Source organism: Synchiropus splendidus, chromosome 9 (genome assembly GCF_027744825.2).
Source record: "Synchiropus splendidus isolate RoL2022-P1 chromosome 9, RoL_Sspl_1.0, whole genome shotgun sequence".
Taxonomy (NCBI): domain Eukaryota; kingdom Metazoa; phylum Chordata; class Actinopteri; order Syngnathiformes; family Callionymidae; genus Synchiropus; species Synchiropus splendidus.
Window position 1 is genome coordinate 12,554,832 of NC_071342.1, and position 27,117 is coordinate 12,581,948.

At 41.4% G+C, this 27,117-nt stretch overlaps 1 protein-coding gene across 15 annotated transcripts; it reads right to left on the minus strand.

Moving 5' to 3' along the window:
* Nucleotides 1–1,721: 1,721 nt before the first annotated feature.
* Nucleotides 1,722–22,603, minus strand: fam83b (family with sequence similarity 83 member B). 15 transcript variants are annotated; one of them, XM_053874996.1, is made up of 8 exons: nt 22,475–22,603; nt 21,706–21,825; nt 15,675–15,900; nt 15,507–15,591; nt 13,493–13,966; nt 9,556–9,720; nt 8,711–8,835; nt 1,722–8,576 (listed from the first exon to the last, which is right to left on the minus strand). In XM_053874996.1, exons 5-8 carry the CDS (start codon nt 13,955–13,957, stop codon nt 6,611–6,613), a joined length of 2,721 nt encoding a protein of 906 aa, XP_053730971.1. In that variant the 5' UTR covers nt 13,958–13,966; nt 15,507–15,591; nt 15,675–15,900; nt 21,706–21,825; nt 22,475–22,603; the 3' UTR covers nt 1,722–6,610. The 15 variants fall into 15 exon arrangements, with proteins under 15 accessions (XP_053730971.1, XP_053730963.1, XP_053730965.1 ...); XM_053874988.1 differs by adding an exon at nt 18,911–19,097 and having other exon boundaries at nt 15,507–15,785; XM_053874990.1 differs by having other exon boundaries at nt 15,675–15,785; nt 18,911–21,825.
* Between the last annotated feature and the right edge of the window lie 4,514 nt (nt 22,604–27,117).

The following is a 27,117-nucleotide window of genomic DNA, read 5'->3' on the forward strand; positions in this document are numbered from 1 at the left end:
AACACGCGTGCGTATGAATCCCACTTCTGAGAGGAAATTTAGAAGATGATACTTTTGTTATGAATCCGACACATCACTCTACGTTATACAAGGTTTAAGGTCACTTTAAGGATGATCTGAGGTTGCAGTCACTTCTGGAGGTGTACGTTACGGTATGGCTGCTTGTGAAATAACAGAATTCACAATACAATTTTTATGTAAATGTCAGATCAAAGATATCAAAATGTACTGAAGCATCTATAAATTTCGGGCATTGTTGCTAGTTTCTGCACATTAATAAGCAATCTTCCTACTTGCCTTGTTTCTTTGTTGGTGATCCACGTGGGCGCATTAGATGATTATGTTTTGTCGCGGAAATCAGGAGCGATGTTCATTTCCTTGGAGCTCCTTCTTTCTTTCCTAACTCCATTTTAATTATTAATTTCCTCTACTAATTCTTAATTATCCTTTCAGTGTAGCATCACTGCCATTCAAAATGGATACAATACCATTTGTGTGGGGGTTTCTATGAGATCATTACAAAGTAGTCAATGGTAAAGACTCTCTGCAAAAGTGATTCATTGTTTCCTTCATTGTCCTTCAGCGACTGCTTCAGATAAAAAAAAACCCTTGTGTCCCAGAAACCACTGCGGCTCTTAAATTATTTCTAATGATTTTCTGACATGATCCTCTGCAGGACTATTGGCGCGAGACGCACGTGTGGTTTATTACATGACACATACAAATGAACATTAGCACCTTATTGACCGGGAATTTTACATAAACATGGACCTTGGCTACCCGTTGAGAATATGAATTGGAAGGACGACAGTCCTTTTGACAGGATAGACATCTTGCACACCTGAAGGATATTTTTAATGCACGCGCATGTGTTTCATGAACGATTCACCAACAGAGGGCAGCATTTTTCATTATGGTGGCAAACGTCTTTGCTCATATTTCAGCAGGTGTTCCTCAAAATTAACGTTTCAGTAATCTCCTTTCCTTTTTTTTTCCACAGAAAAATGTTCTTTACCTTCAGAAATAGCTAGACATTTTGTCATAGATGTGGCATAATATTGAGGAGTTAGATTTTTCTTGACTCACATTTCTGACAGTCAGATTCTCCAACATGTTGTCCACATTTGTCCACAAATGTCAAACCATATCAGTGGCAATTGCAACATACACTACAACTATGAGCCAGACTTTGTGTCATTGGCATGCTACGTTGCTGCCTGACTCGAGATGAACAGCTTATCATCAAATACATTCATGGCAATGTGACATTGGCTAACACATTAATATGATAATGCATATGTTTGCTTAGTCAGATTGCAGATGCCTGTGGTATTGTTTTGAGTGCAATCAACGACCTCATGTATATATTGTATAATTCAGATTACAAGATCAAGGTTGGGTCGCGAAGACAGCAGTCGAAGAAAATAGACCCAGGCTTCTAGTTCTAGTTGTAGTTCCAGAGCTTGTGGCAGCCATGAGTCGGTCCAAAATGTGAGAGGAATATAGTATATTATCAATAGATTTTGCAACAATTTCATGCCTCAAAGGAAGAACTTCAATTGTGTAACTATCGTGTAATTACTATGGATTGAAAAAGAAAGCATATCAATCCGCCACATTCGCAATTGCGTTGCTCCTAATATGAAACCTGCATCGCACAGATCGCGTCAGATTGCATGAGAGCAGGAAACAATGAGTGTCTGAGCTTGCACAGTTGTTGCGCATATCAAGAGATACAGAGCGTGTGTCAAGCATAACCAACAAGTTCACTGTCCTTATTGATTATGCGCTCAGTGCAATCAAGTGGGTGAAGCTGGAGGCGGTGTTGTGGTCTCGGACACCAGATGGATAGCAAGTCGGGTAATTGGAATGAGCTGAATAACACCAGGATCCGTACATTTTGAATAGGAGGGGCCTCTAACAAGAAGACTGAGCGCATCGATTCCTCAAGTGGCAAAAGACGAGTCAACATTCGTGAGTTAACATCGATATAGCGCTGTCAGCAACCTCACAGGGGCACAGGATTGTGCTGTCATTCAGTCATTTCCATTTGAATATACGATCACAATCCACCACTGGACTAAACATCAGAAGAAGAACCACTTCTATGGAGCTGAAACTGGACCCATCTGGCGAAAGATCTCAGCTTCATGATACAGACCTCCAACATCAACCCTACCATCCTTAAAAAAAAAGCCACTCTCAAGTCACAGATTTCCACAAAACCAAGGCAAAAAACTAAGACAGAAACAGAACTCGGAATCAGGATCCCAGTGAACTGCACTAAATCTTCAGACCTCAGATGTGATTCAGCTAACCGGGAATGGAACTCAGAACAGGAATAGAACTCACTCACCCCTTATTCTTGTTCAATGTTTTCCCACCTTGATTGTCAACCATGGCATCAACAGAAAAGATAATGTTTGGCTGTGCAAACAGACACACCTCCGTGCAAATGCTCTTGGCTCTCATTCCAGTTTAAGCTTTTGTAACTGTCTGCAGAGTGACCTCACAAGCAGCTGACTAAACTCCTGCCATTATTCCCTTTATGTACCTTGCAATACGAAAACAAGGCTCGACATCACAGAAATTACTACCCTTTGGTATGGTGGCAAATTATTATTATGTCCAATATTTGACGGAGGTAAGTGTTTGTTAGGTTGCTAGAAGCTTGTCTCACGTGTTCCGACACTTGAAGGCAGCAGTGGTGCAGCCGCCTCTCAAGCATGAATGTAGGACAACACAGTGTGAAATTCACACTCTGACCTGCGCTGCTTGGAGGTGGTCTGCATCCCTCCAAAGCCTTCCTAGTTTGGATAGCTTTCCCAAGCTTCTGACAAAACACGATACTGTCTATTATTTCCTTTTCACGTCACTGTCAGGCAACCTGGTCAAGTTCCAGTTCTAATTCAATTCTACAAGGTAATACTTCTCACTTCTCAACGCTTGTCACCTGCATTCAAAACATCCACTCACTGCCAGTTCATTTACCACCTGTCACATTTAATCACTCTTGGCTGTCTGACAAATAAAAAATGTTGTGGAATGTTGTGAGATGTTCTGAGGAGCTATTAACCCCAGACTCGGACTAGAGCCAGCTGACAAGGTTCCAGCATCACACAAGGGCTAGTTGGCATTTCTGGGAGGTCTTCACTGGCAGATCAACAGAGGGCAAACCCAGATAAAAAAAGACAAGTCGACCTTTTCGGTTTCAGAGAGGTTGTTAAAATGGAGAACAAATCAAACCCGCAGATGAATAACAGTGAATTTAACAGGCAAGTAATAGGGGCATCATCAAAGAAACAGCTGCCAATGTAAAGGTAACACGAAGACCAAGGCCATGTCCAGCCTGGAGAGCTGGAACATGCGGCCTTTAATGTCATGAAGTCGAGTCTCAATCACCCAACCTTACAAATCCCTCCTACCACTGATGAGAGCGCACGACTGCCTCACAGCTGAAGACCTTTGCTGAGCTTCATTTACCGGGGCAAAAAACAAAAAAGAATTATTGCCTCAAGGTACGCTCAAACCAACTGCAATCTACGCATTAAAAGTGACTGAAAAACATTACGTCAATGCAAGTCAAAGCCCCCTTTTGAGCGAGGCATTACAGGCGACATTTGTAGTATCAGACGCTCAAGTTCTAAAAATCTTAACAGCAGTCAATAACCCATTAGAGCCCAGAGATGAAGTAGTGACCGAGTGGCACCTCTGAAGCATCAGATGGACCTTGAGGTGGCAGCATCCCAATCGTTTTTGCTTTTAGTGGCCTTCCAGTAGATAAAAGGCGACTAATCTGTCTCGAGGATGTGCCCTTTTGACTTTCTACTTTCTTTAGTTCCAACCACACTAGAGTAATCTGTTTTTTTAGAGAGAACCGGGCAGTTGTTTTTGATGTGAAAAAACAAAAAAAACAAAAATGTACCAAAACATGGTCGACACTCTATGTTGTGATGATGCAAGCAAAACTTCAGTGTTTACCTCATTTTCGTTTTTCGGTGGACTTCTTTCCTTACAACAGGAGCAAGATGAGTCTTCTACACATGCAACAATATATTCTATTAATCACAGCAGCAAAAATAAGGTGCATTGCTGAAATTCTAAGGATGAAGAATGCTAGTCTCAGCTGTTGCTTCAGACGGCCGTTTGAGAAGTGATTTGTTTGAAATCCGAATCAATTTTTAATGGAAAAAGAAATAAGGTGTTCCAGGCCTTAAAATAGTCTTTTGTAGGAGTGAATGTAGAGTGTCTGCTGCAGGTGCGCTGTTCCTCTATGTGTGTGGCCGCTGCATGTGGGAGGGGTTGCCGAGTGAGTGACGTCTCTCCAGAAGTGAAGAGGTGCCCGGTGCGTGTCCAGCTCTGAATGTGCGCTTCTGTGCAGTTTGGCTGTGACAAAGTCATAAACCAAGCAACGCTCTGTCCCAGACTCGCCTCATCCCTGTCCCAGCTCCAGCCCACAACAGGACATCAAACCCTGGAGTGGAGGTGTGGAGAGCGAGCACCTCCCCTGTGACACTCTACCACGGTCCAGTGTGGAGACAGGAAAGGTTTTACACCTCAATATGAAGAAAGAACAGTCAGTAAATGTAGCTAACGGGACACGTCTGCATACAGAGGCTGCATTATACACAATAACAGAGCGTGTCGTGGGTCAGCTGATCGGTCCGCGCACGTTACAGTTTTTCCGGCTTTTTTCGGGGGCGTTCGAGTTCTGGATTTGGGTCGAAATCCGAAGCAAAAAAAACGCAAAATTTTTGTTCGAACTCTGATTTGTTCAAAGTCCGGGACGTTGGAAAACCGAGGTACCACTGAATACCATTTGAATATGGAAAACTGATGCAGCCATGTCTATTTCAACCTTCTGCTTACTTCTTCACTGGATGACTGAAAAGTGAAATCAGATTTTGAAGTGGTCACTTGCACTGAAGGAGACATCATTGAGACACCATGCTGCATGTATATTGAGACAAAACCAATGAAGAAGTGAGCCATTGGCTGGGTCCAGCGATCCCTAAACTGTGGTACTGTATATGTACCAGTTTTTCTGAATGCGCTGCAGCAATGAGGAAATTGACATATTGACCGCTACTAACAAGTACCTTCTGTTACCCACCTTCCCCTGGAGACTCGTACTTTGTGAAATCAAGCCAAATGTGCGTTGAAGGTCAACTGTCTGTAGAGGCACAGGCTGCATAGCATTAAGGCACCACTTGTCACAGCTATTCTGTGCAAGTAAACTTGACCTTTAAACTTTAATACCAAGAAGAAACAAAATGTGGACGGCTAAAAAAGCCTTTTAAAAATTACATTTAGAAGTGTTTTCAATTTTCCTACGTGCTTCTACCAACTTCAACCCAGATATCTGTGAATATACTTGAACGCCAATTATAACATGAATAGGCATCGCCATCTACTTCACTTGAGTCTCACTCATCTCGAAAATTGACCCTTCCAATACTGAAAACAGCTTTGTGTTTGAGGCTGCCAGCATCGGGATTCATACCTTTGGGAAGGATAGGATTTGTGACAAGATACGACATATACATATAACATTTTACCCCCTTATTTTCATAATACAACTGTACTGTAAACTGTATTGAGTTGGATCAGATCTCGTTCTTCTGTCATGTTGAATAAATCTGTGAATTTTGCTTAGCAGCACTAAAGAATCAGCCTGGCAGAGTTAAGGGAAAAGAAACTTTCCTGAAGTTAAGAGGATGTTTGCTTTTCCATAGTCCTTTACTTTTGACAGTCAGACCAAAAAACTGATTTTCTCTGAGCTTTTGATGTTGAATTACAGGTGGAATCAAATAACGGCACAAGAAATGAATGAGCCTGGGCTGTTATGGTTATAGTTAACACATCGTGCATTTCTAAAAGCTGGTGAGGCATCTGGCTGACAGATAAACACAGTGAGTAAGCTGGCAATTTGAATAATTTAAATAAAAACATGACACTGTTTATTCATTTTGTGTTTCAAGAAGAGCTGAAATACATCACCGGGAAAGGTTTTTTTTTTTTTTTTTTTTCATCAATTCTCTTCTGTAAAGCACCACAAGCTTCATCCTGCAACTTTAAAACATCCTAAAAAAAAGTTTAGTCTATTGCATGAACGCCCATCGATGAGGCCCAAAAACGCAGTTTTCTATTGCATCACTTCCCAGCATGCACATCATCACATACCCTGAACATAAAAATAATATCCGCATGTGCACCTTGACAGAAAATTCCAAAATACAAATATCAAAAAAGTCCTGAAGTTGGCATTTGCGTATATATATTATTTTTGTGCATCAATATATCATGAAAAAACATGTAAACAGGGCACACATGAATTAATACATATGTGACGTGTAAATATGGCACTGGGTGATGATGGAAGAGATGGGTGTGTGAAATTTGATGTGTGTGTAGAGATGTGACTCACGTAACAGTCCTGTGGTGCATATAGCTCAGTACAATTTAGAAGCCCTGGCCATTCTTTAGTGTCATCCAATCTTAAATCCCCAAATACTTTGTTTTCTGAAGCTATTTGCATTAAAGCATTGGTTACATCAGTTGAGTCCCTCCTTGTACATCCCAGTACTCTCCACTAACCCGGAATTCATTTTCAGTGTTTCTTGTGGATCAGATTTCCCATCCTGTGGAAGAATTTCTCAAACTTATTGTCATGGTGATTCCGTGATACTCTTGTGATGCTGTGTTCAATGTCTGCCTCGTCCTTGTAGTAGGCTTTGGTTTTCTCCGCAGACGGCGTGTTTCCGTAGCTCTGTCTGTGCTGCACTGGTTGCTTCTGTTCCAAGGAGCAAAAAGGCTCAAATCTGCTGAGGGGCCGGTTTCCACTTTGTCTGTCGTTTTTGATGATCGGTGAACCGTAACTTGGCCTTGCACTTGGCTCCATGTGTCTATTGTCGGATGATACGTTTGCTAGTGGTCTGTACTCCTCAGTTCCGAACCGTGGCTGTGAGTATATCCGATGTTCGTCTTTTATTGGGTTCCTTGTGCGATCAGGTGGCGACTTCCTGCCTGAGTTTCTGTAAGTACTTCCTCTGTTCAGGTTCCCTGCATGCTGCGCTCGCAGCGTATCAGTACTGCCCTGGGATGCAATGCTTTGAGTTTCTGAGGTTTTCATTGGCTCATCTTTTTTTCCTGGAATGTTCAGTAACGATTTGATCTTCTTGGAACTCTTCTTGAGAAAATCCCGAGAGCCAGTGTTGTTGGACTTCATTGTCAGATCAAGGTTGTCGTCCAGAGCAGCTGCCGACACGGTCCTTGAAGGCGGCTCCTGCCAGTTGGAGTAGTTGTTGCCGCTGCAGTCCTTTATGTTTTTGACGTCATAGTGAGACACTGATCTCTGATCTTCATTTAGATTCATCCCGAAACCTCCATTCTGCATTTTGATTCCAGCTGCGTATCGATTAATTTGCATCCTCGTGGAAGACCCGTACATCTGACCTGGCGACTCACGTGTCTTATCATAGTTGGTTTTTGGATCAGCAACGCTGTGTCTCTTGTGCCAGTTGTCCGACAGCATGTCTGGATTTGCAAGCATTGGCGGCTTTGATCGACCCAGGCTGTTATATGTAGAGTGGTAGTCAGTTCTCCCAGGGGTGAAGCTGGGGTACGTCCGAGGGTCGTCCAAAATCTGCAGGCTTTGCCGCTTCATCATAAACTCGTCCATCCCCTTCTGTGGGGATACAGGAGGATGCCATTCTATTGATGAGTAGTGATTTGGCGGTGTCGCATCCGTTGATGTGTTGTCATATGAATTTGGCTCTATTTGTTCTGGAATAGTGGATCGGAAAGCAAGCGAAGACCTCATTCTCCCTTGCATGAAGGTGTTTGGTTTGTCCATCTGCTCGTACTGGTCAAGATAGTCATTGGATTCCCAGAAGGAAGCGTCAGAGTTTTGGAGATAGGCCTCAATCCTCCATGCACGCATGAAGGACTTGGATGTTTTCTCAAGTGTTGGCATGTTCTGCTGTACTGACAGAACTTGTTTGTCCAGGCCATTATATGACCGACGCATGTTCTGGCCCCTGTACAAGTTTGGTGCTGGTGAGTTATCAGGAGGCAAGTTGTTTGTCCTTATCCCAACATTCCAGTTGCCAGTTGGGGATCTGATGTTCCTCGGAGTATAGTCGTCTCGTCCCCCGCCTGCATAGCTGTGCCGCTTCTGGAACGGCTTGGGCTCTGGAGAATGGAGTAGCGAGTGGCTTTGAACTTCGATGTCATTATCAAAAACGGGCCACGGTTCGATCGGCTTTTCTTCAACAAGCCGATCTTGGAAGTTTCGCATTGCCTGTTTCCGATCAACCGTCCGGTAGACGGTGTCCAGCGTTCGCCTCAGCTGGTCCCTTCGGTCAATTCCCTGAGTGGAATCGGAAATCGTGTTTGGCAAAAATTGTCGTCCGTGAGAGCCGTTCATTTGGACCGGCATGTCTGCTGGATAGATCTCAACTGGCACAGTCGACTGCGCATACAACGTCCGGAACTCCTCGTCGTACGATTTAACAAGGAAGCCAGAGATGACCTGCACCATACTCAGATTGATCTTTTCAAATGACCAGGCAAAACTGTGGACAAACAAGTACACACTTAGTTAGCCAAATCAATGAAGATTTCAACAGCCACAAACAAAGGTCAGCTACACATAGTTAGTCTGCGGTGACGACCAGTTCTTCACCCTTGACTTTCTTGTTTCACTCACCTGTAAGAGCCGTACACTGCCGTTTGACAGTCGACTAAAAGAAACTTCTGCTTCATTGCCCCGTGAAATTTAGCTCCTGACTGACAGAGGTAATCTTGGCCTTTCACGGTGCGCACCCTCATGTTCTGTCAGCAAACAAAAGCGTAGGTGAAGTGTTGAACATTCAGACACCAGCTGCCACATCCATAACATAAAGCCGTTATATCACACACGCACGGTGACTAAACATATTTTAAACTTTACAGCGCTTGACAGTTTTTATACAGTCCGCTACGACAGAAAAGGTTTTTCGATAACCAGCATGGCTGGATGGACATGATGAAATGACGAGGGAGTTTTGGGACGTCTAATCCCTTGTAGCGGCACTGTGATGCGCCACAAATGAAGAACAAATATACAGCTTATAGCTGAATGCCCTGTCATAAATTTCCTATATAAATTACTTAAATAATATACATCTAAATATATATACATATATCACCACTGCCACAATTTAGGCACCATTTTGAGCCACTGAGGTTCCAAACAGAGTGCACTTTGGAAATAAAATTTGTTTCACATCACTATCATAACTTTGAAACCATTTTGACAATTTATAAAATAAATTGTAACTGGCTGTGTAATGTGGAAAACACTTGTTCATAATGTTGGCCATTTACAGGTGAAATAACAGATGAGTCACTGGCTGAGGTTTTAAATGCTCTGCTCTGTCACTTGTTTCCATGACATGTGTGTGAGTATAATTATTTTTCCAGGTCAGACAAACGTGTTTTTTTTTTTTTTAAACAATTAAGTCAATAATTGAGGAAAACCAGAAACGCAGTCGAACCCATTAGGTGACTCACCCTGAGTTGCTGAATTTTGACGTCATAATTTTCTGCCATCGTGAGAAAATCCCTCAGATGGAAATGATCCAAAAGCACATAGACGGCGACTCCCCGTATTGAGGCGTCAACTGCCTCTTTGAATATGTCCACATCAGTAAACGTATCCATCACGACTGCTACGACCTGCAAAGACAAAGTGAATAAGTCATAAAGGACAAACGTGATTATCGACTCACACAGAATGAGAGGGAAAACTTCTGTGTCAGATGTCATGGAGCATTTTGTTAAAAATAGTGAAAGTTTTTAAACACCATGACACTTTAAAGAGTCACAGACAAAGTCTATTGGAACTACCTGTAAATATGTAGTATGAATACGTCGTCTACCAAGTTGGTTCTGTTGATGACATTCGTGTTACATCCTGAGGTCACATCCACTCGGAGAACCTTCCGTGTCAAATCAGGTCTGATCTCCCCAAAAGTTGGAGACAAATGAAGACGCTACTGAAATTATGGAGGGCAACCATCAGTGGCGTCTCTATTCTGCAGCGATCATTTTGCTGCTGGCCCTTTTGGGCTGAAAGTTCAGATCAAATTCCACTTTTCCAATGTCAATATATTACCATGGGAGTGAGGATGTTTCTTCAAACTGTGAAGTATCATAAAAGCAGCACCGTCAAAACTCACCCAGAAAAGAGTAAGTCCTTTTGTTCATCAACACACATTGTATATTTTGTACTGTTGATGCTTCTCGGGAGAGTACAACAACCAGTTCATCTTCATCTTAATGTTTACATGACCATTCACTGTTATGAAGTCGACCGATGTCCTTCATAACAGTGCAGCGTCAGACACTTCACTATTTGACAAGCGCCAGTCGTCATTCGCAGAACAAAGTCCTATAATGCCAAAACCCTCAAATCTTCACTGTGTCTGGAATTTGTGCCTATAACATCAGAAGATGGTGCTTGTGTTTCACCCGGTTATAACAAACCAGTATCACAATGTAAACAGACAGACAGAATGTAAACAGTATTTTTGTTGGTCCTAATTATGTCTTGGTTGATAAGATGTTGTCACCCTTTAAAGACCTCAACAAGCTCCCTCATAAATTATACACTGTTGCTATGGCAACCAGATTTTAATTTTTGATCTCAAAACCATTCCAAAAAGCTTCTCCGTTGCTGATTGACTATTGTATTGTCCAACTAAGATGACCTGCATGAATACGATTCAACCCTTTTGAAGCCCCTTTCACCAGCAACCCTTTCAAAGCTGAAAAATTTCATTCTCAAAGCGACAGTCGGGAAATTATCCTTTCAAGGAGCGAAAAGTCGAGTCAGTGGGAATGTCGGTTAGAAATGTGAGGCATGTCACAATGTGTGAGCGTTAGAGAACCAAGGTTCTTAGCATCACAGCAAATGTGAGCACGGCCAAATGTCCCAAATCCTCTCAGTCACATTCCTTCTGAGCAGACAGTCTTTGTGACTGTCTTGCTGTTTAGGGGTGGGGTCATAAATCAACCAGTTGACATGACCTGACAGCTGGCTAACAAGATGATGGCAGCTTAGACCCATCAACTCTGTGAGGAATCCTATCTGTCTTTCACAAGAGGTCCACAAAAGAGGCTGAGGCTGAGTGCCTGACATGAAAAAGTCTTGGATAAAAGCAATCTATCTTTCATACCATTGACAATGGCTACAATTGATTCATTTATTCTGTGTCCAGCACAGGCACAGGATGAGTTTAATTTAAAATACAGCATTTTTTTTATTTAATCCATTATACAATATTAAAACTTCAGTGAATGATGGTGATTTTTTTTCAAAGACCCAAGGCTGGTTGCCAGATTCATTCTCTATTTTATTAGTAGATTGGAGTCTATTAAGACCCACTCCCATTCCTCACCTTTATAACATCAGCGCTTGGTTTGGAAGCAGTATGAAGCGCCCCCCGACGATGAAGTGAGAAGTGACTGACGTCGCTGAGAATTGGGACGTTACCCTTGACTTACGTCACAAAGACAATGTAAGTATCATTGGCTGCTATGGCTGGCTTGGTTTACTGTATTTACAGTGTTGGAGACGTTTTGGAAATGCCAGTTCCAGCGTTTTTGCGTCCTCTTGCATCAGTGTTGAAAATCTTACTTTGTTTGGTGAACCAACGGAGAAGAACTGGGCGGAGCCGAACCTCTTTTGAGGTGATCTTTTAGACATTAATGTCTAAATGACTGTAGTTTGTTAAGAAGTTTGTCGGCTATGGTGGATCCTTAAGGTCACTCACACGTGATACTAAAATGTCCCTGTTGTCCTATCCCTCATTGTTTTTATGTTATGTTATTCAATTCACTCTATTGTGTCTGAATCTACCCGCACTTCATCTGCCCAATTCGTTTCAAGTCAGCTCTGGAGCTCCCTTGGTTTGAAGGGATCATTTCAAGTGGTGAACGGCGAGTACCCTCTGTCTTAGGAGTATTGGGACTCACTACACTTACAGGTGAACGCGCAAAACCCAGTTGTTATGGCCAAAAAGGAGTGTTAGGGTGAGAAATGGAACTGGCCTAAAGTTAACATTACGTGTCTGCTTTCAGTCCGACTGGTGGCAGGAAGATTTAAAACTCACTAGACAACAGATTGAAGAGTAGAATTGGTTTGCAAGTTGTTGTTTTTTTTCCTCTCCACACAGATACAGATTCCAATCAGCCAACAAGGACCTTGATTGGCCTCTTGAACCGTCGACAGCTCCACCACTTGACTCAAACTTGATTCGGTTTGTGAGACACCCCAGCGCAGCGGCGTCGCACACATTGCACAACAACTTTTTTTAATTGCGTCTCCTGCTGCATCTGGTCACCTGCAGATTATGTCCTTTCAGCCCCTGATTTTGTAGTCTCAACACATTCAGCTCTAACCACGCTCTTTGGACCTTGTTAGCCATCTTTTTATCCCCTTGCTGGCTGGGGATGATTCCCTCACGCTGGCTCCTACTTAACATGGATGAAAAATTGTGAGTCTGCATCTTAACCACTTCACAGCCCATTTATGATTTGGTTCCCGAGCAAATATAGTTCTGTTTTGTTGGGTAATTTCTGCAGATAAAACCGTGTCAAGAAGGAACACCATACACATCAGATATATTTGCTCACACACAATTTGAAAAACAGCTCCTTTTAAATAGCATTCGCCTGTTCTCCTGCCTCAATTGTATTCACTTTCCAACGCAGACATTATTCATCTTACTCTGGTTTTAATTTGTTCTCACACTTACAAGTCGCAAAACCAGATCATAGCCCTATTTGAACCAGCTGACACTCCCAAACACAGTGTTCCACTATGTGTTGGGCCAAAACAAAGTGCCTCGAATCACAAGGGCGTACCAAACCCAGTTTGGTCCGTCAACTATCACTGAGGTCGACAATAAATAAATGAATTCTGTGCAGAGAAGCTGCTTCATTTGAGTCATGCTGCGTGACAGCACTCATCATGCCATTATCAAGCGAAATGCCAGCCAACAGCCTCAGGCCAGCATCAACACTTTGGGAGAGACGTTTGAGTTATGCGCCTATATTCTTTTTTTTCTTTTTTTAAACATCAAATTTCACAGATGATATGAGTTGCCTTGAGATTCTAAGCGACAGGGTTGACAGACCTTCCGCTGCCAGCGATTCAGGATCCGCCGACATGATGCTGCCAGAATAAAAACACAGCTTCTATTCAAACACATCATTCAGGAAGCCTTCTGGAATGTGATCAGGTGACGTGCTTTTAAGAAAAGGAGACAAAACTCCTCTATGGCAGCAGAGTCAGACGCAAGGTTACGTTGGAAAAGGTGCTGCGAGTAAAAGAAGACTTCTAACACAGTGACTCCCCAATTTAAAGTTTGTTGGATGGAGAGTTTTGTTTTGTAGTCAAGCACATTTAAAAAAAAAGAATTAAGTAAAGTCGCAGACGTTTTACCTGTCGTGCTTCTTGGATCTTCTTCCTTATCACCTCTTTGATGGTCGGGCTGTTTAGTCTCGGTGGATGAAAGAGTAGATCTATATTTGTCTGGAGTTTATCGTGCATGACATCCGGCCAGCCCAATTCCAAATCTGGTGCGTCCACATCAGAGTGTGTTGGCCAGTAGGTTCCTGAGGAGGACTGTGTGTCCAATGATCCATTAATTGAGTCTGACTGTGTTTGAGGTGGGGGCTTTTTGGCATTTTTACTGATGAAGACAAGTTCTTCTTCTGAGAGGAAGCTTCCCAAACGCTCTCCCTTGAGGAACTCCTGGTATTTCTCTCTGCCGCTGCTGACCAGCCGATCGATTGCAAGGCGATACGTCTCCTTGTAGTGTGGCTGGATGAAGTCCTCGGACTTGAAGTCTCCTCTCAGCGAAGACAGCGAGGAAAACTCTGGAGTCTCCATCACTCCCGGCATCATCAGAGGATCCTGCAATAGATGTTGAAGTTGTACCATGAGATAGAAACAAAAAGTGAAGTAGCCAACACAAGCAAAATATGATGGGTGAAACACACTTTGTCCTATGATAATGAACTTCAGTGGCTCTCAGAGTGACGTGCACAAAGACAGCTGCCAACTTTAGTCTCAGTGGGGGCAATTCATGCTGAACCGCAATGATCCTGCCAAGAGCAATTCATTTTATCTTCATCGTTGACGTCTTACGTAAGTCCACGTGAGCCTATTGAAATTTGCGTAGCTTGTGCCAAGAGTTTTAATCATAACAAGGCGGTGGTTACAGATTATCTCTCATGAGAAAAGTAAACGGTGCAGAAAAACGGCAAACATTTGTTTCTCGGAAAAAGCTCAGACCCTGAGCTGCAGGTGATGGTGTCAAGTGGGAGACGCTCCAGACATGAGGAAATCTAGTTTTCAACACTTCAGCAGAAATAATACCCATGAGGGACATGGGTTTTTGCGATTCGAACCCGAGTACAGACACGCTTCATCAGCATTTACATGCCTGCCTTGTAGAAAATGACAGATCACAGTTCCACTTTCACATCATGATATAATCCTGTCATTAGGACGCACTGTAATAATCCTGCCATACATGTTCCATAGTTTCATTTTTTTCATAATTTTCTTTTTTTTTTATTTCCATCAAATTCAACACAGTGTGCAAATGTTATTATGGAAGATTCTAGCACACAAGTTACAGTGGAAAAGAAATGTCTTCAAATACATCAATACAATATCAAAATATCCATTTTATAAGTATTAGATTATTAAGATTTTGTCGGATTTGAGGTGCAGCTACGACTTGTTTACTCTGAATTTGTTATTAAAACCACGGTACCAGCTCAACAAGTAACCTCACATGAACCACCTTATTAAACAAACGTTCACATCTTGATTGAAATAAAGTGTTGACGTGATCGCCTTAGAGGAAAATAGCAAGCAGCATCTGACTCGATGACACTATAACGTGAGAACAGGTTGATGTCGCAATCGAGCTCATGAAAAGATCCGCACCAATACCGACGAATGAAACTGAAGACAGGCTCTGTTATTGAATTGTTGTGATTGACTGACGTTTTTGAAAAGCATTCTCCAAAACTAGATCTAATAATCCTTTCATTCTTACTTTCACCAGCCTCCTCAAACTGTGACTCATGAGTCAAATCAGTAGGGATTCACTTCAGCCAATCCATACGTGCAGTGACGTATACATACGTTGAAGCCTATGTGTCTACACAGAAAATAACTTTTCATATAAGGCTTTAACTTGTGGTTTTCTTTTTTAAAAAAGTGTGTGTTATTATTATTATTACACTTTAAGACGTTCCACATCTGTGTTGACACGCAGTAATTATGTTCAAACTTATGAAGTATTTTACTGGTAAACAGTTTCAACAACCCCATAAAGAGTTCACTGTCACTTCAGGTTTTGTAAAAGAAGCAAGAAGCAGAAAAACAAGTTTACCCTGGCCCCCTGCACTGTGACTCATGTGACAGTGGGTGAACTCACTTAAAGCACCTGAAGTCGGTTAAAGTGTGAAATATTAGCCGGGTGTTCAGTTACCACACTTCTCAAATGTAGCTTCAATATGTTTCTGGAAAGACAGAGTCTGTCAATAAGCACGTTTTAAATGAGAGCAATGTGTAAACTCACCGGACCTTTAAGCTGCACACTTACATTACACACGACAGGTGAGTGGGAAAATCCTCAGACAGCTGTCACAATCTCCACCTCAGATCCATGGAGCTTCACCGATGCTCAGTGTTTGAGGAAGCTACGCTTTCTCCGCTGAGAGACACGAAGAAGCAAGAGTTGTCTTCACATGATAAACCGTCTGCAGTTGAGGGTGTGGATTCAAGTTTTGACATGCGAATGGTTGAGTGGGAAACCTCCTGCCATAAACCTGTTTGAGAACAGAAGCCACACCTCTGCTTACTTCAGGACAAAGTTCGCACATGTGAACGGAGATAATGACAGGCCTTGGTGAATGGTCTGGCGCTAGACCTTATGGAGAGCTTGAGAGCAACATGTTGGCCCAGACAATAATAGCTTCCCCACTTCTTTGACCCCTTTGTATTCTAGGAAGAGCAGCTGTCTCTGCATCTACAGGTGCACAGGGCTATACTTTACATCCCCTGACCCTTGACTGACTCTGTTTTTCTTGAGACTTTTATGTAAGAGGTTTGAGGAGTTCACATATAAAATGAGTTATTCAATTATTATTGACATATACAACAAACTGATCCCAAAATTAAACAACTGCTTGACAGGTATTTGTTTAAATGTGTGGAGCGAATTCATACAAGTGATTTTCTCTCAGTAGCTCTATACTGTTGCCGTTAGTAATGCTAACCAGTACTTTAATGCAAAGCCTCCTCAAAGGTACTTCAGAAGGTTTTACGCTCAAAAACATTAGATCAAATATTCATCTATAAACCCATATAAATGGTGTCAAAGGTGGGATGGCTTCCCTTGAGGTCATGCAAAATGTACCCAATGTGTTTGATCTGTTAAAAGAAAGCGCACGATTCATTGAACCTCGGCGCAAAGAGATGGCGCTTGCTGGGATTGCCCAAAGCATGCCAGCAAGATTCCCGCAGAGCTGTGGCAGAGCTCTGTCAAAACACAGAACCCGCTCTCACCGGTGTTGAGGTCGAGTCTAATATTCCACAAGAGTCACATCCACACCTGTCGGGGGCGGCATCACAGTCTAATCAGTACAAAGTAGAAATATACTGCGCACCTTCTGATGTGTTGTACTAGTCTCTCTGCAGAGAAAGCTTCCTGATTCAACACATTTCTTGCTGAAAAATGTAGCTTTTAAGCATGTGAGGCATCTCAAGGTTAGCTCTTGGATTCCAATCGTGACCCAAAGCTTTTCAGATATTCACCTTCAGACCACCGTCTGAAATCAGTTCTTTTGCCTTGCTCAATTGCAAAAGAAAACCTTCAGCTGCCATATGTAACTTTCACTCCTCCCCTGACCTCTGCTGTCCAGCGGGTTTTTTCAGTGTTTCAGACTTTCTTTTATCAGATGACAAATGAACCACACACTTATATCTTATCGCCGGACCATGACCTCTCAGTCAGATTCAACACACACACCATTCCGCATTGGTTCTGCGGCACAGCAGCGCTGCAGCTAAGCTTCTGCAACTCAATTCACCTGACGCTTGTTTTTGAACAGATGGATTTAGAGTTAAAGCTAAAGTCACACAACAACATACGTGCAAGTGTGTATATGAATACTTGCGATGGGATAACAAGAAGCTGTGCTTCATCATACAAGGACGTTCCATTTTTGCCTTTCAGCACCATAACATTTCTTTCCTTTTAAAGTCGACCTATAAGTCACTTTTTCATCAACTACTTTTTGACGAAAGATGAAGTACTTAAGTACGTAAAAGTCAAGTCCAACTCTCGTAGCAAGACTGTTGTAAACAGTTATTTCAAATGTTTCAAATATTAAACAACAAAGTATTCTGTAACTCTGAAACCATTCCAATTGTGCTTGTGTCAACTCCGACGTGACACACGGCAAATTAGACGGCGACGCCAGGAGTGTGTCAGAGAAGTGCTCAGGGTGATTCACGGAACGAGAGCACAACGTGGCACTTTCATTTCACTGGAAAATACAGATGAAATTAATGAAACATCGTAAGGATCTAAAGATCTGCAAGTCTGTTCATTAAAACATGGATCTACAATGAGTTCACTTTAATTTACTCTTTTCTTTCATTATTAAATCGCTCCATGCAGGTTAGCTTAATTAAATATTACTGAGTAACTTGCCAGGCTGTTATTATTTTATAGCTTTGCAAAGGAAATGAATTTGTTTCATGAGATGGAGATCGATGAGGTCGACATCCAATCCAGCTTTATTGACAGCGTCAGAAGACATGATAACATAATAAGCGGAGTGTAGCAATAACAATGGCAGGATAAAAGAGAGAACATTAGCATGTGTCAATGGCTTCATTATTCCCCAAAACACTCCCCAGGTGTGTGTGTCTACACTTGCAGAGGCCACAGGTACCGCAGCCTCTGCCCTTTGCACAGTAGCAGGGATGGTCCCAGGCCCTTTGTGACTCTCGCATACAATAAATTAATGAAAGTTTAGTAGCATGCAGTGTGATAACAGTTTGCACGTCCAGCGTTCTGAGTCATAATGTACAGACCAAAGAGCCGCCCAAACTTTCGCCTGTCTATTGCACAGGTTTTTAGCTCCATGAGAGTTGCAAGTCTGTTGGTAGCTTCAAAAATATGGAAACTATGTTGCCTCTCTGCTGCCTTAAAACAACCCAGTATGGATGCCTTTCAACTCCAAAATATTTTTAAAACCAGTCCCAAACTATGAAAAATTGAGTTGCTACTTTGACAAAGTGCAAAACAAAGTGCAGATGCCCTGAACAAACTGGAACCACTTGCTGTGCGAAGTGTGGGAAGACACACCCGAGACACACACACAAACAGAAAATACACTGGGGTGTGGATTATATAGAATGAACACAAACATACACACCAAAACAGACTCTCATTCACAGACTAACCGATACAGCCGGGTGGGACAGCAAACAACTTAGAACAGAGGTGGGGTAAAGTGTGGCTCAGGGGCCCACAGATGGCCCTTTGCCTGCGTTCATGCAGCCCTCAAGAGCTCAGAGCGAAATTGCAATATGAATTCCAAATATTAATTTTTACTGATTTGTTTTTCATTTCTTTTGACAGTATTTTTTGTCAAAATTAAATACATAAAATATACTGTAGGAAATACTTTCTATGAAAGTACATTTACATCCAGTAATGTTACCACGATATGAACCACTTAAAACGTCCAGTATTTATGATTTATGCGATTATGTGACACAATATATAATCAATCATTTAATGCCAAGGTGTAATGACACTTTTACCTTTTTATAATGTTTAAGTAGCACATTTTTTGTTGACAGGTAGACAAACAGAAGCTGCAAATTGAAACCGTTTTCTTTCCATGGTGATTTGAAGATGATATCTGAGCTGTGGGAGCATGAGGACAGTTTCATGGGGACGGTGTCTCAACACCAGTGGAACACCTTAGGTACTTCCTCAGTGAGTCACCTGAAACAAGACACACGGAACATGATATTGTGGCCATTGTTCAACCCTGTCTTGAACCTGGGTGTGTTTAGATTAAGTAACTATTCCAGCCTCTCCCCCGGCAGCCTCACCTCTTCTGACACTCAAATACTGCGACAGTTGTCGCCATCAAGCCCTGCAGGGTTGCTATATCCTGCATGTCTGAGCTGGTTGAGATGTGACGTCTTGTCAGTGATATTTGTTTTCAGCTGATCACGGAAGCAAAGGAACATTTACACCCATTCCCTCAAGCCGCACAAGCTTTTTCCTTTTTCCCAATAAGTGGAGATTGTTTCTGTTAATCTGGAAAAAAATGATTCACGTAAATGATGGGAAAGCAGGTGATCAATGTTGGTATGAATCAGTAAACCTGTTCAAAATGCAACAGTGTCTTGCAAAACTTTCTGTGTCTTTAAATGGTAGTCTATTCATGTTGAAACTAACCGTGTCTTGAGTGTTGAGAGTCTTCAGCTGGCTTCATGGGAACTGCCTGCAAGTGGTCCCACAGGTCAAACCGTTGCCATCTTCAACCATTATTTATTATAAATTAATAAATATCAATTAAAACAACATATTGAATGGAATATCTGCCCTTAGGGATCATTTGAAGTCATCAGAAATGCTAACTTATTGAAGATAAAACTGTTTTTTCTCTGAACTGCGATGAGTAAATTAGAGTAGAAATGGAATGAGAGAAGGTGAATATTAGTGATAGTGGAAAAAGGAGAGGATTTTGGGCGGTTGTGCACACACCAGAAAAAAAGGAATCAATCGCAAAAAAAAAAATACATTATTGTTGTTGCTGGGTCAGTTACTCACTAAAAAAGCAACTTTTATGCATCAATTGTGATTAAATATGACACGCAAGGTCAAGCTTGAGAGCATCTCATATATATACATATGTATTTTTTTCACTAAAATATATTATTTAACTGTCTCTACGGTGTCATAGCGGTTAGTGCGTGTTCTTGAGTCTTTTAGATTTAATGCAATTTACCCTGAGGCAGTTGGAAACTAAATGGCAACACCATTCAGTGGTTTTTAACAAGCATGCATCAGTTCAAAACTACTATGATCAAACGTATCAATGAGGCCACGTTTACCCACGACAGGAGGAGCAGTGGGAGGGGCCACTGGTGAGTGCTACCGTACAGGAACGAAACTCCAATAAATGCCCTGCCCGACATCCACATTTGGAACTGACAATGAGGCAGCTCCTGACAATATGACAACGAATGGATAAAAATGGGATGCGGCGCACATTTCTCATGCTGGGAAAAGAGATTGCTACTGTTGTGAGGCTCCAACTCAGATGAGCTTTCTGTCAACTTGCAGTTCAGTTTTTGGTTTCGCTCATTAACATCTATGAATATTTCCACAGCGATTAATGCAAGTGGCTCATTTTCAGGCTGATCTGTTTTTTCCACTTGTTGACAATCACAAAGTATTGTAGTTTATAAAAGTAAGTACCACCTAACAAAACCAAGACTCCAGTGACATGTTTATTTATGGAAAGGCATGTTTAAGTGCTGTAGGCCTTGTTGTTTCTCTGACTGATTCTATCTTTCCACAGCCTCAGCAGCAGACGGTCATATGATCCCACACCAGTGAAGTGACCTGAACCCTCTACCTTATTGCTCGGTTAGCCTCCTGGTTTTCTCCATGAAATCCTCGCCTTGGCTTTTAAGGTTTGACTAGTGTACAGAGTTCTGGCATTGTTGTTGTTACGTGTGTGTTTTGACCTTCACCAAGGAGAGGTTATGTTTTTCAACAGCCTTGGTTTTTCTGTGTTCAAAATAACTTGAAAAGTTGCAGAGAGGTTTGGATGAAACTTTCAGGAACATTTTAGGAGTGCGTACAATCACCGTCTGGATCCAGGATTTAAAAAAAAAATTTTTTTAAGGATCCCTTTTTGGCAGAGGCTTGTACACTTTGAACACTGTTTCTGGTTTTGTTAAAGCTTCTTTCCTGACTTGACGTATATGGAGACAAACAATGTTACTTAATGAGATGTGACACTTTTGTGATGTTGTGAATCATAAAAAATGATTATTTGCTCAAATAAGCATATTTAAAATAATTCACCTGCCCTCAAACCTCACAATATTGTGTTTTTATATTATGGTCTTTATCGGGTCAATTTTTACTTGTAAAATATTATTTATGGTGACTTAATTATTATTATGAATTTTATTTTACCCTTCAAAATGTAGTATTTATCCCTTATTTTTTATATTTATTTCAACCCTCTTAAAATGTTTTTCTCAATAATATTGACAGTAAACAGACAGGACATGACAAAACATTAGGAACAATATGAACAAGTGGGAATTCGGGACAGGAAATACAAGGACTGCTCTCCATCACGCTCCTTTTCAACCTCTTTAAATCTTTGCTGAAATGTTGACGGCATTTAGTGTAAACAGTGCAATATAATCCAAAGAAATGTAGGTTATGTTAATGCAATAAACATTCATTTACAGTCATAAAATTAACATTTCTTTTTACCATGAAATTATTGTGCATTTACTTATTTATTCTCAAAATCCAATCAATTTACCTTCCATTACATACATACATACATACATACATATTTCCAGTCCTATTAGGAGTTCAGCGTTGCGTGTTGAGACTCCAGTATAGGTTTCACTTCATGATGAATTAATGTGACCATGGCGCCATAGCTACTGCAGCTCCGCATTGTCTCACCCTTTAAAAGAATATATAAAAAAAAGGCAAAAAAAAAAAATGTTCGCTGCTGAAAATCAATATTTTATATGGTGCTTGCAGACAAGGAGGCTGTTAAGTGGTGGTATTGATCAAACCTGCAGTGGAAACACCATTTTATTAACCAGCTCTTAAAGAAGCCCCTATAGATCTACAGTAGTTCCAGGTGGGTTGTAACAACTGTATTGAATCATTTTTGGATCAATCCATCATTACAACTTGATGCAAAAATGTCAGCGTGACAACAGTTGCAGTTACAGTTGAGTTTATCAACAAATTTCAAGTCCTATCAAAACGTACCGACCAACTGACAAGATACTGAGCCGCGTCAGCTAAATACAACAAAAAGATAAACACAAATATCCATAAACAACTTCATAAATCCACGCTGCATTGATCAGCCAACAGGTGGAACATGTCTTAAGGGAAGCATTTCAGTTTGAGTTGAAACCAAAAGACTCATTAAAAGGTTATTGTGCTCTGCTCCTCTAACTAAGAAGGCAGCATATCTATCTTTTCAAGAGCACTCACAACATGCTGAAAATTATAAGCAGTCTATTCAACACTTTCCTGCAAAGAGAATCCGTGCCCACCCCATGTAAAGCATAGCAAGAACAAGCCTTAATACTCACTGAAAGAGACCTTCATTTCACCGTGGCGGGCCAGTTTATTCTGGATGGGTCAGCGTTGGTGGCGGAGCAGATCCAGGCCTGACATACTTGACCGGTCGTCTGTCTGTAACATGGCACTTGGAGAGTCACAGCCCCCAATTAGGAAGGAATTTGGGTGGAAACCAAATTGCACAAAGACCAGCGTTATTCCCCAAACAGCCTTTAACCAATAGCAGAAAGCAGCTCCGCCACAGTTTGTGATTCAGCTTTAATTCTCCAAATCTATGTGCTCAGAGGCTACAGGACGGTGGTCGCAGTGATATGAAAATCCAGATTTGAACTTGTTTCAGGAAGAACAGAAGACTTTTTTTTACGGCAACAATTTGATAACACTTATTATGATGCAAGTATTTCTCATGGATTGAAATCAATCCAACAGAATTAATTTCAACATTTTATTCCACAATTTGCGTCCATTTACCCCCCAACGCCTCCATTCCAATGGGTTCCTGGGACAACAAAGTGACAGAACGTCTCCAGCAGTGAGACTCTCACAGTTGCTCAAGGGATTTTATCAGGCCAAATGGAAACCCCAGGCCTGGAGAAAATGGTGAGGATCAAATCATTTTCAAAGCAGTATGATCCCCCTTTTTGGTGACAATTTACAATGAACACGAAAATCGCTTGTGTGTTTTTTTTTTTTTTAGACCTGCTGGAACTTGAAATTAAAATCCTGTCTGAGCATCATGTTTAATGCCCAGCACATTGCTCTGCATCTCAGTCAACTGGCTTGAGGCTTGAGTTACTTGGTAAATTTAATTTTCCATTTTCTAGCAACTGGGTAAGTGTGAGAGATCTGGGATCCACTCCATACAGTCATCACATGACGGGGTTGTGCTTCAAAGCAACCAAAGCAATGGTTAATGGAGATGTGGCCTTACTTTCCATTATCTGTTTCTTAAAACACACAGTGGGAAATGAGAATGACTGAAGCTGGGCTGACTGCTGAATCAACCACAGTACAGGACAGGATACATGTACTTTCGCAGCAAAGGCAATCTCTTTTACACTCACGTCTCAATAGGGGGCGTTATCTGGGCAATTCATCACTACTGTCAATTCCATTCCGTACAGTCTTTAATGATAAATAGAACCAAGCATCTGTTCGTCTCCTTCAGGAATAAAGAAGTAGATTTCAGCAGGACTGAACCCAAGCCAGGTTTGCACAGCTTTTGTGTTGTGTGAATGAAAAGTGATGAAACCAGATGAATCATCTCCTTCCCATGGAAATCTATTCAATAAAACACTTTTATTATAAACCTTTCTATGCCCATTTTGTTTTACTTCGAATACAGTCTCCTTAGCAATTCCGCACCTTTTTGGCAGTTTGGCAGTTTTTCTTTTGTGTTTGCCTGGTCTTTATTGGCTGGATCACCTGCATGGCTTTGTATTTCCCTGTATTAGCATGTGTCTGTCAGTGTGATGCGCTCAGTGTGTTCCAGGAGGCTACTTTTCATGTCATGGACATCGTGAGTGAGAGAAGGACTCAATGTTAGCGTTAGCACAGCATGCAGATGAATGTGGGAATGCCATCCTTCGTAGCCATCTCTTGAAATTACAGAATATATATATATATATATATATATATATATATATATATATATATATATATATATATATATATATATATAATGATGAATATGAATGATGAATATTTCCGTTAACACCCTCAACAATGGCTGTGGTCAACCGGTTAAACAAATATATATGAAGGACTGAGATGTAGAATTAGATGTTGAGTAAAACCAGAAATATGCATCGAGACGTTTGCAGATTATTGTGAATGAACTGATCTGGTTTGTGCCTATTATGGTCTAATAAAAATGCTAATGAGCATCATAGAATGTGTTACTCACAAAACAATTCCATCATTAAATATGCCAGGTAATACAGACGGTACTCTGCGAGAGAATTTTTTGGGATGTTATTTACCTGCTTTACACTGCTCAGAGATGGCATGATGGTATTACTGATCATCATCACCCATGATACAAGTGAGTCTCTTTACTCGAAATGTAGAGCTGAACTTTATCTCAGACGAGCAGAACTCTGGCATGCTGCTGCTGATAATGTGAGGAAATATTTTAAATATCTTTGTTGTATCTGTCTATTTAGAGTCATCCCGATAGGTTCACTGTGTCGGGGTTGAGCTGTTAGATAGAGGAACAGAACTTCATTTATCCCTTGGGAAGACTTCCTCCGGGAAATTACAAAGTCCTTTGCTGCTTTATGGAGCACAGAAACATAAGGGCTTACGTGAGTAATAGGGAGCGACATGAAAACCGTCTGTGTCCTCAAGTTTCCACTTCTTGTTAGACTTTATAAAGAATCAATGTGCGGCAATCTTACTCGCCGCCTAACAACCCTGTCTAGAGGGACACAAAGGTCAGCAGGAGGTTGTTAAAGAGGCTCTGCTGTGTGTGTGTGTTTTCTTCCCTCGCTGATCCACTCCATTATATACAGAGTGTATTTGGTGATGTTTACTTTACAAAATGGCCACCTAATTCAAAACACCCTACAATGACTGTGGTAATAGTTAGGGTTGATTTTAACTGCTGTTTTAATACTATCTGCTTTGTTTGTTTCACTTTTTCTTAATATTCTGATATTAGAAAATTATGTGCTTGTTCAATTACCCATTTTTATTGTTATTTGTTTCATTTTCTCTGTGAGGCTATTTCATCTTTTAGTCTGTGCAAATAGCTAATCATAGATGTCACGCTTTTATTTTGGTTTGGTTTTGTCTGGAGTCGTCCTGTGTTCTCCCCTCTGTCTCCCTGAGCTTCATTAGGTAATGGCACACACCTGGAACCAATCACAAATCAAGCTTCCCACCTGCTCACAACTGTTTCCTGTTTGGTTTCTTGTCCTCAGCTGTGCGTGAGTTGGACCTCCATGTACTTTTTTTGACTGCTGTATGTGTATTTTATTGAGCAAGCGATACTATTGCGCTGATTCTCATTTGCCTTCAGAGCTATTTCTCGGTTCTCTTTGTGTTTCGCTCCAGGTTCAGCGATGCCCTTGGTTATCCTTTTTGTCTTTTCTTCTCAGAGATGGGCCGCACAACAGTGATTCCCCGGCGAGCACAGAGTCGGTGCGCGTACCGCTCTAAGACAATCGCGTGACTGCGTCGACTCGCCAAAAACGCGCCCAACTGTGTTTATAAGGAAGCACATCTGTCAACAGCATGCAATTGCTGAAACAATATAATCTCACGGTTCCTTGTGAATGTCTTTGTGGCTCTAGGGTGCAGCTCCAAGGGGAACGCAGGTTGTTTGCTGTATGGGACCTTCTTGATCTCTGACCGGAGAATCATGTATTTATTTCGACCTTTACCCAGTTTGTCTTAGATTTTAGACTTGTCTTGTTCCATTCTAATTCAAATTCATTTGAAGGTATAATTTAATTTAGAAAATGTAAAAACATTGGAAAAGTATCATATTTCTGAATAATAATTTGTTAAAACAACGTCCACAAGCACAATCATTCATATTGTTTCACGTTTTTCAAATGATACATGGTGACATTTAAAGATATGGATATGAATGCAAAGACATAAATGATATACACAGTAGGTCATCATATGTTGTATTAATAAACTGTTAAATTGGATCCTTCAGTCAGAGTCTCCTTGTAGTTCAAAAGTTACCAGAGTGTGGGCTCTCCACCACTGGGTTCCTCACGATAGACCTTTTTTAGGTCCTAAAATGTTCTGTTACATACAAGCGGTTAAGCAAGTGGATCTCTCCCTCCATATCTGCTTCTGTCCTGGAGCCAGAGTCTCTAAATCAAAGATCATGGCATGACTCACTATTCTAACAAATAATCCAGGGTGTCCATTACTCCTGCTTCACACCATCTTGCAGCTCTCTCTCCTCCATACAGCCGTTTTAAGTGTGAAGCACAAATCTGAACTGCAAGGACTCTAAAATGTTTTGGTTATTAATAACTCAGTACCAATGGAAAATGTGTCGTTTTTCACATTCAATGGAGTCACAGCTTGTCTCCATGCACCCGGGCAGATAAGAGATTTTTAGTCTATTTGGGTCAGGAGACCCCCTTGATTCACAGCGGGGCGCCGGGACACATGGGCAACCAGTGGGAATAAATCACACAGATCGGCTTATGCCAAGTGATTTGAAAGTGGCCTGGTGAGAAGCGTGGAAGACCAGATTTCCATCTCCAAATATCACCATGGAATTGACATCGCAAGTGCTGACGACTATTGCTGCCTCTCTTTCAGTGTCGTGGCACAGCATGGTGCTGACGTTTTAACAATACGGTGTGATGGTAAGCCTTGGGCACAGAATGTTTTTTTTTCCTCAGTTAATTCTCAGTCATTCTGTTCCAAAGAAAACGAAACAGAACAGATTGTTGCCACCCCAGAATGCTGCTTGCTGGAAATTCAATCAGTGTTTCGCCATGATCTTCTTACAGTGCCAATGATAAATGGAATTCTGGGTTTAAACAGAATTCAAAATTTCTCTAAATATTAATTCAAAACACAAATTATTAATCACTAGAAATATACAGATAGAACTATAGCAACAACTAGCTTTCATCGTTGGCTTGAGCTGCTGAGCTCTGTGCTTGATCTCCAGGTT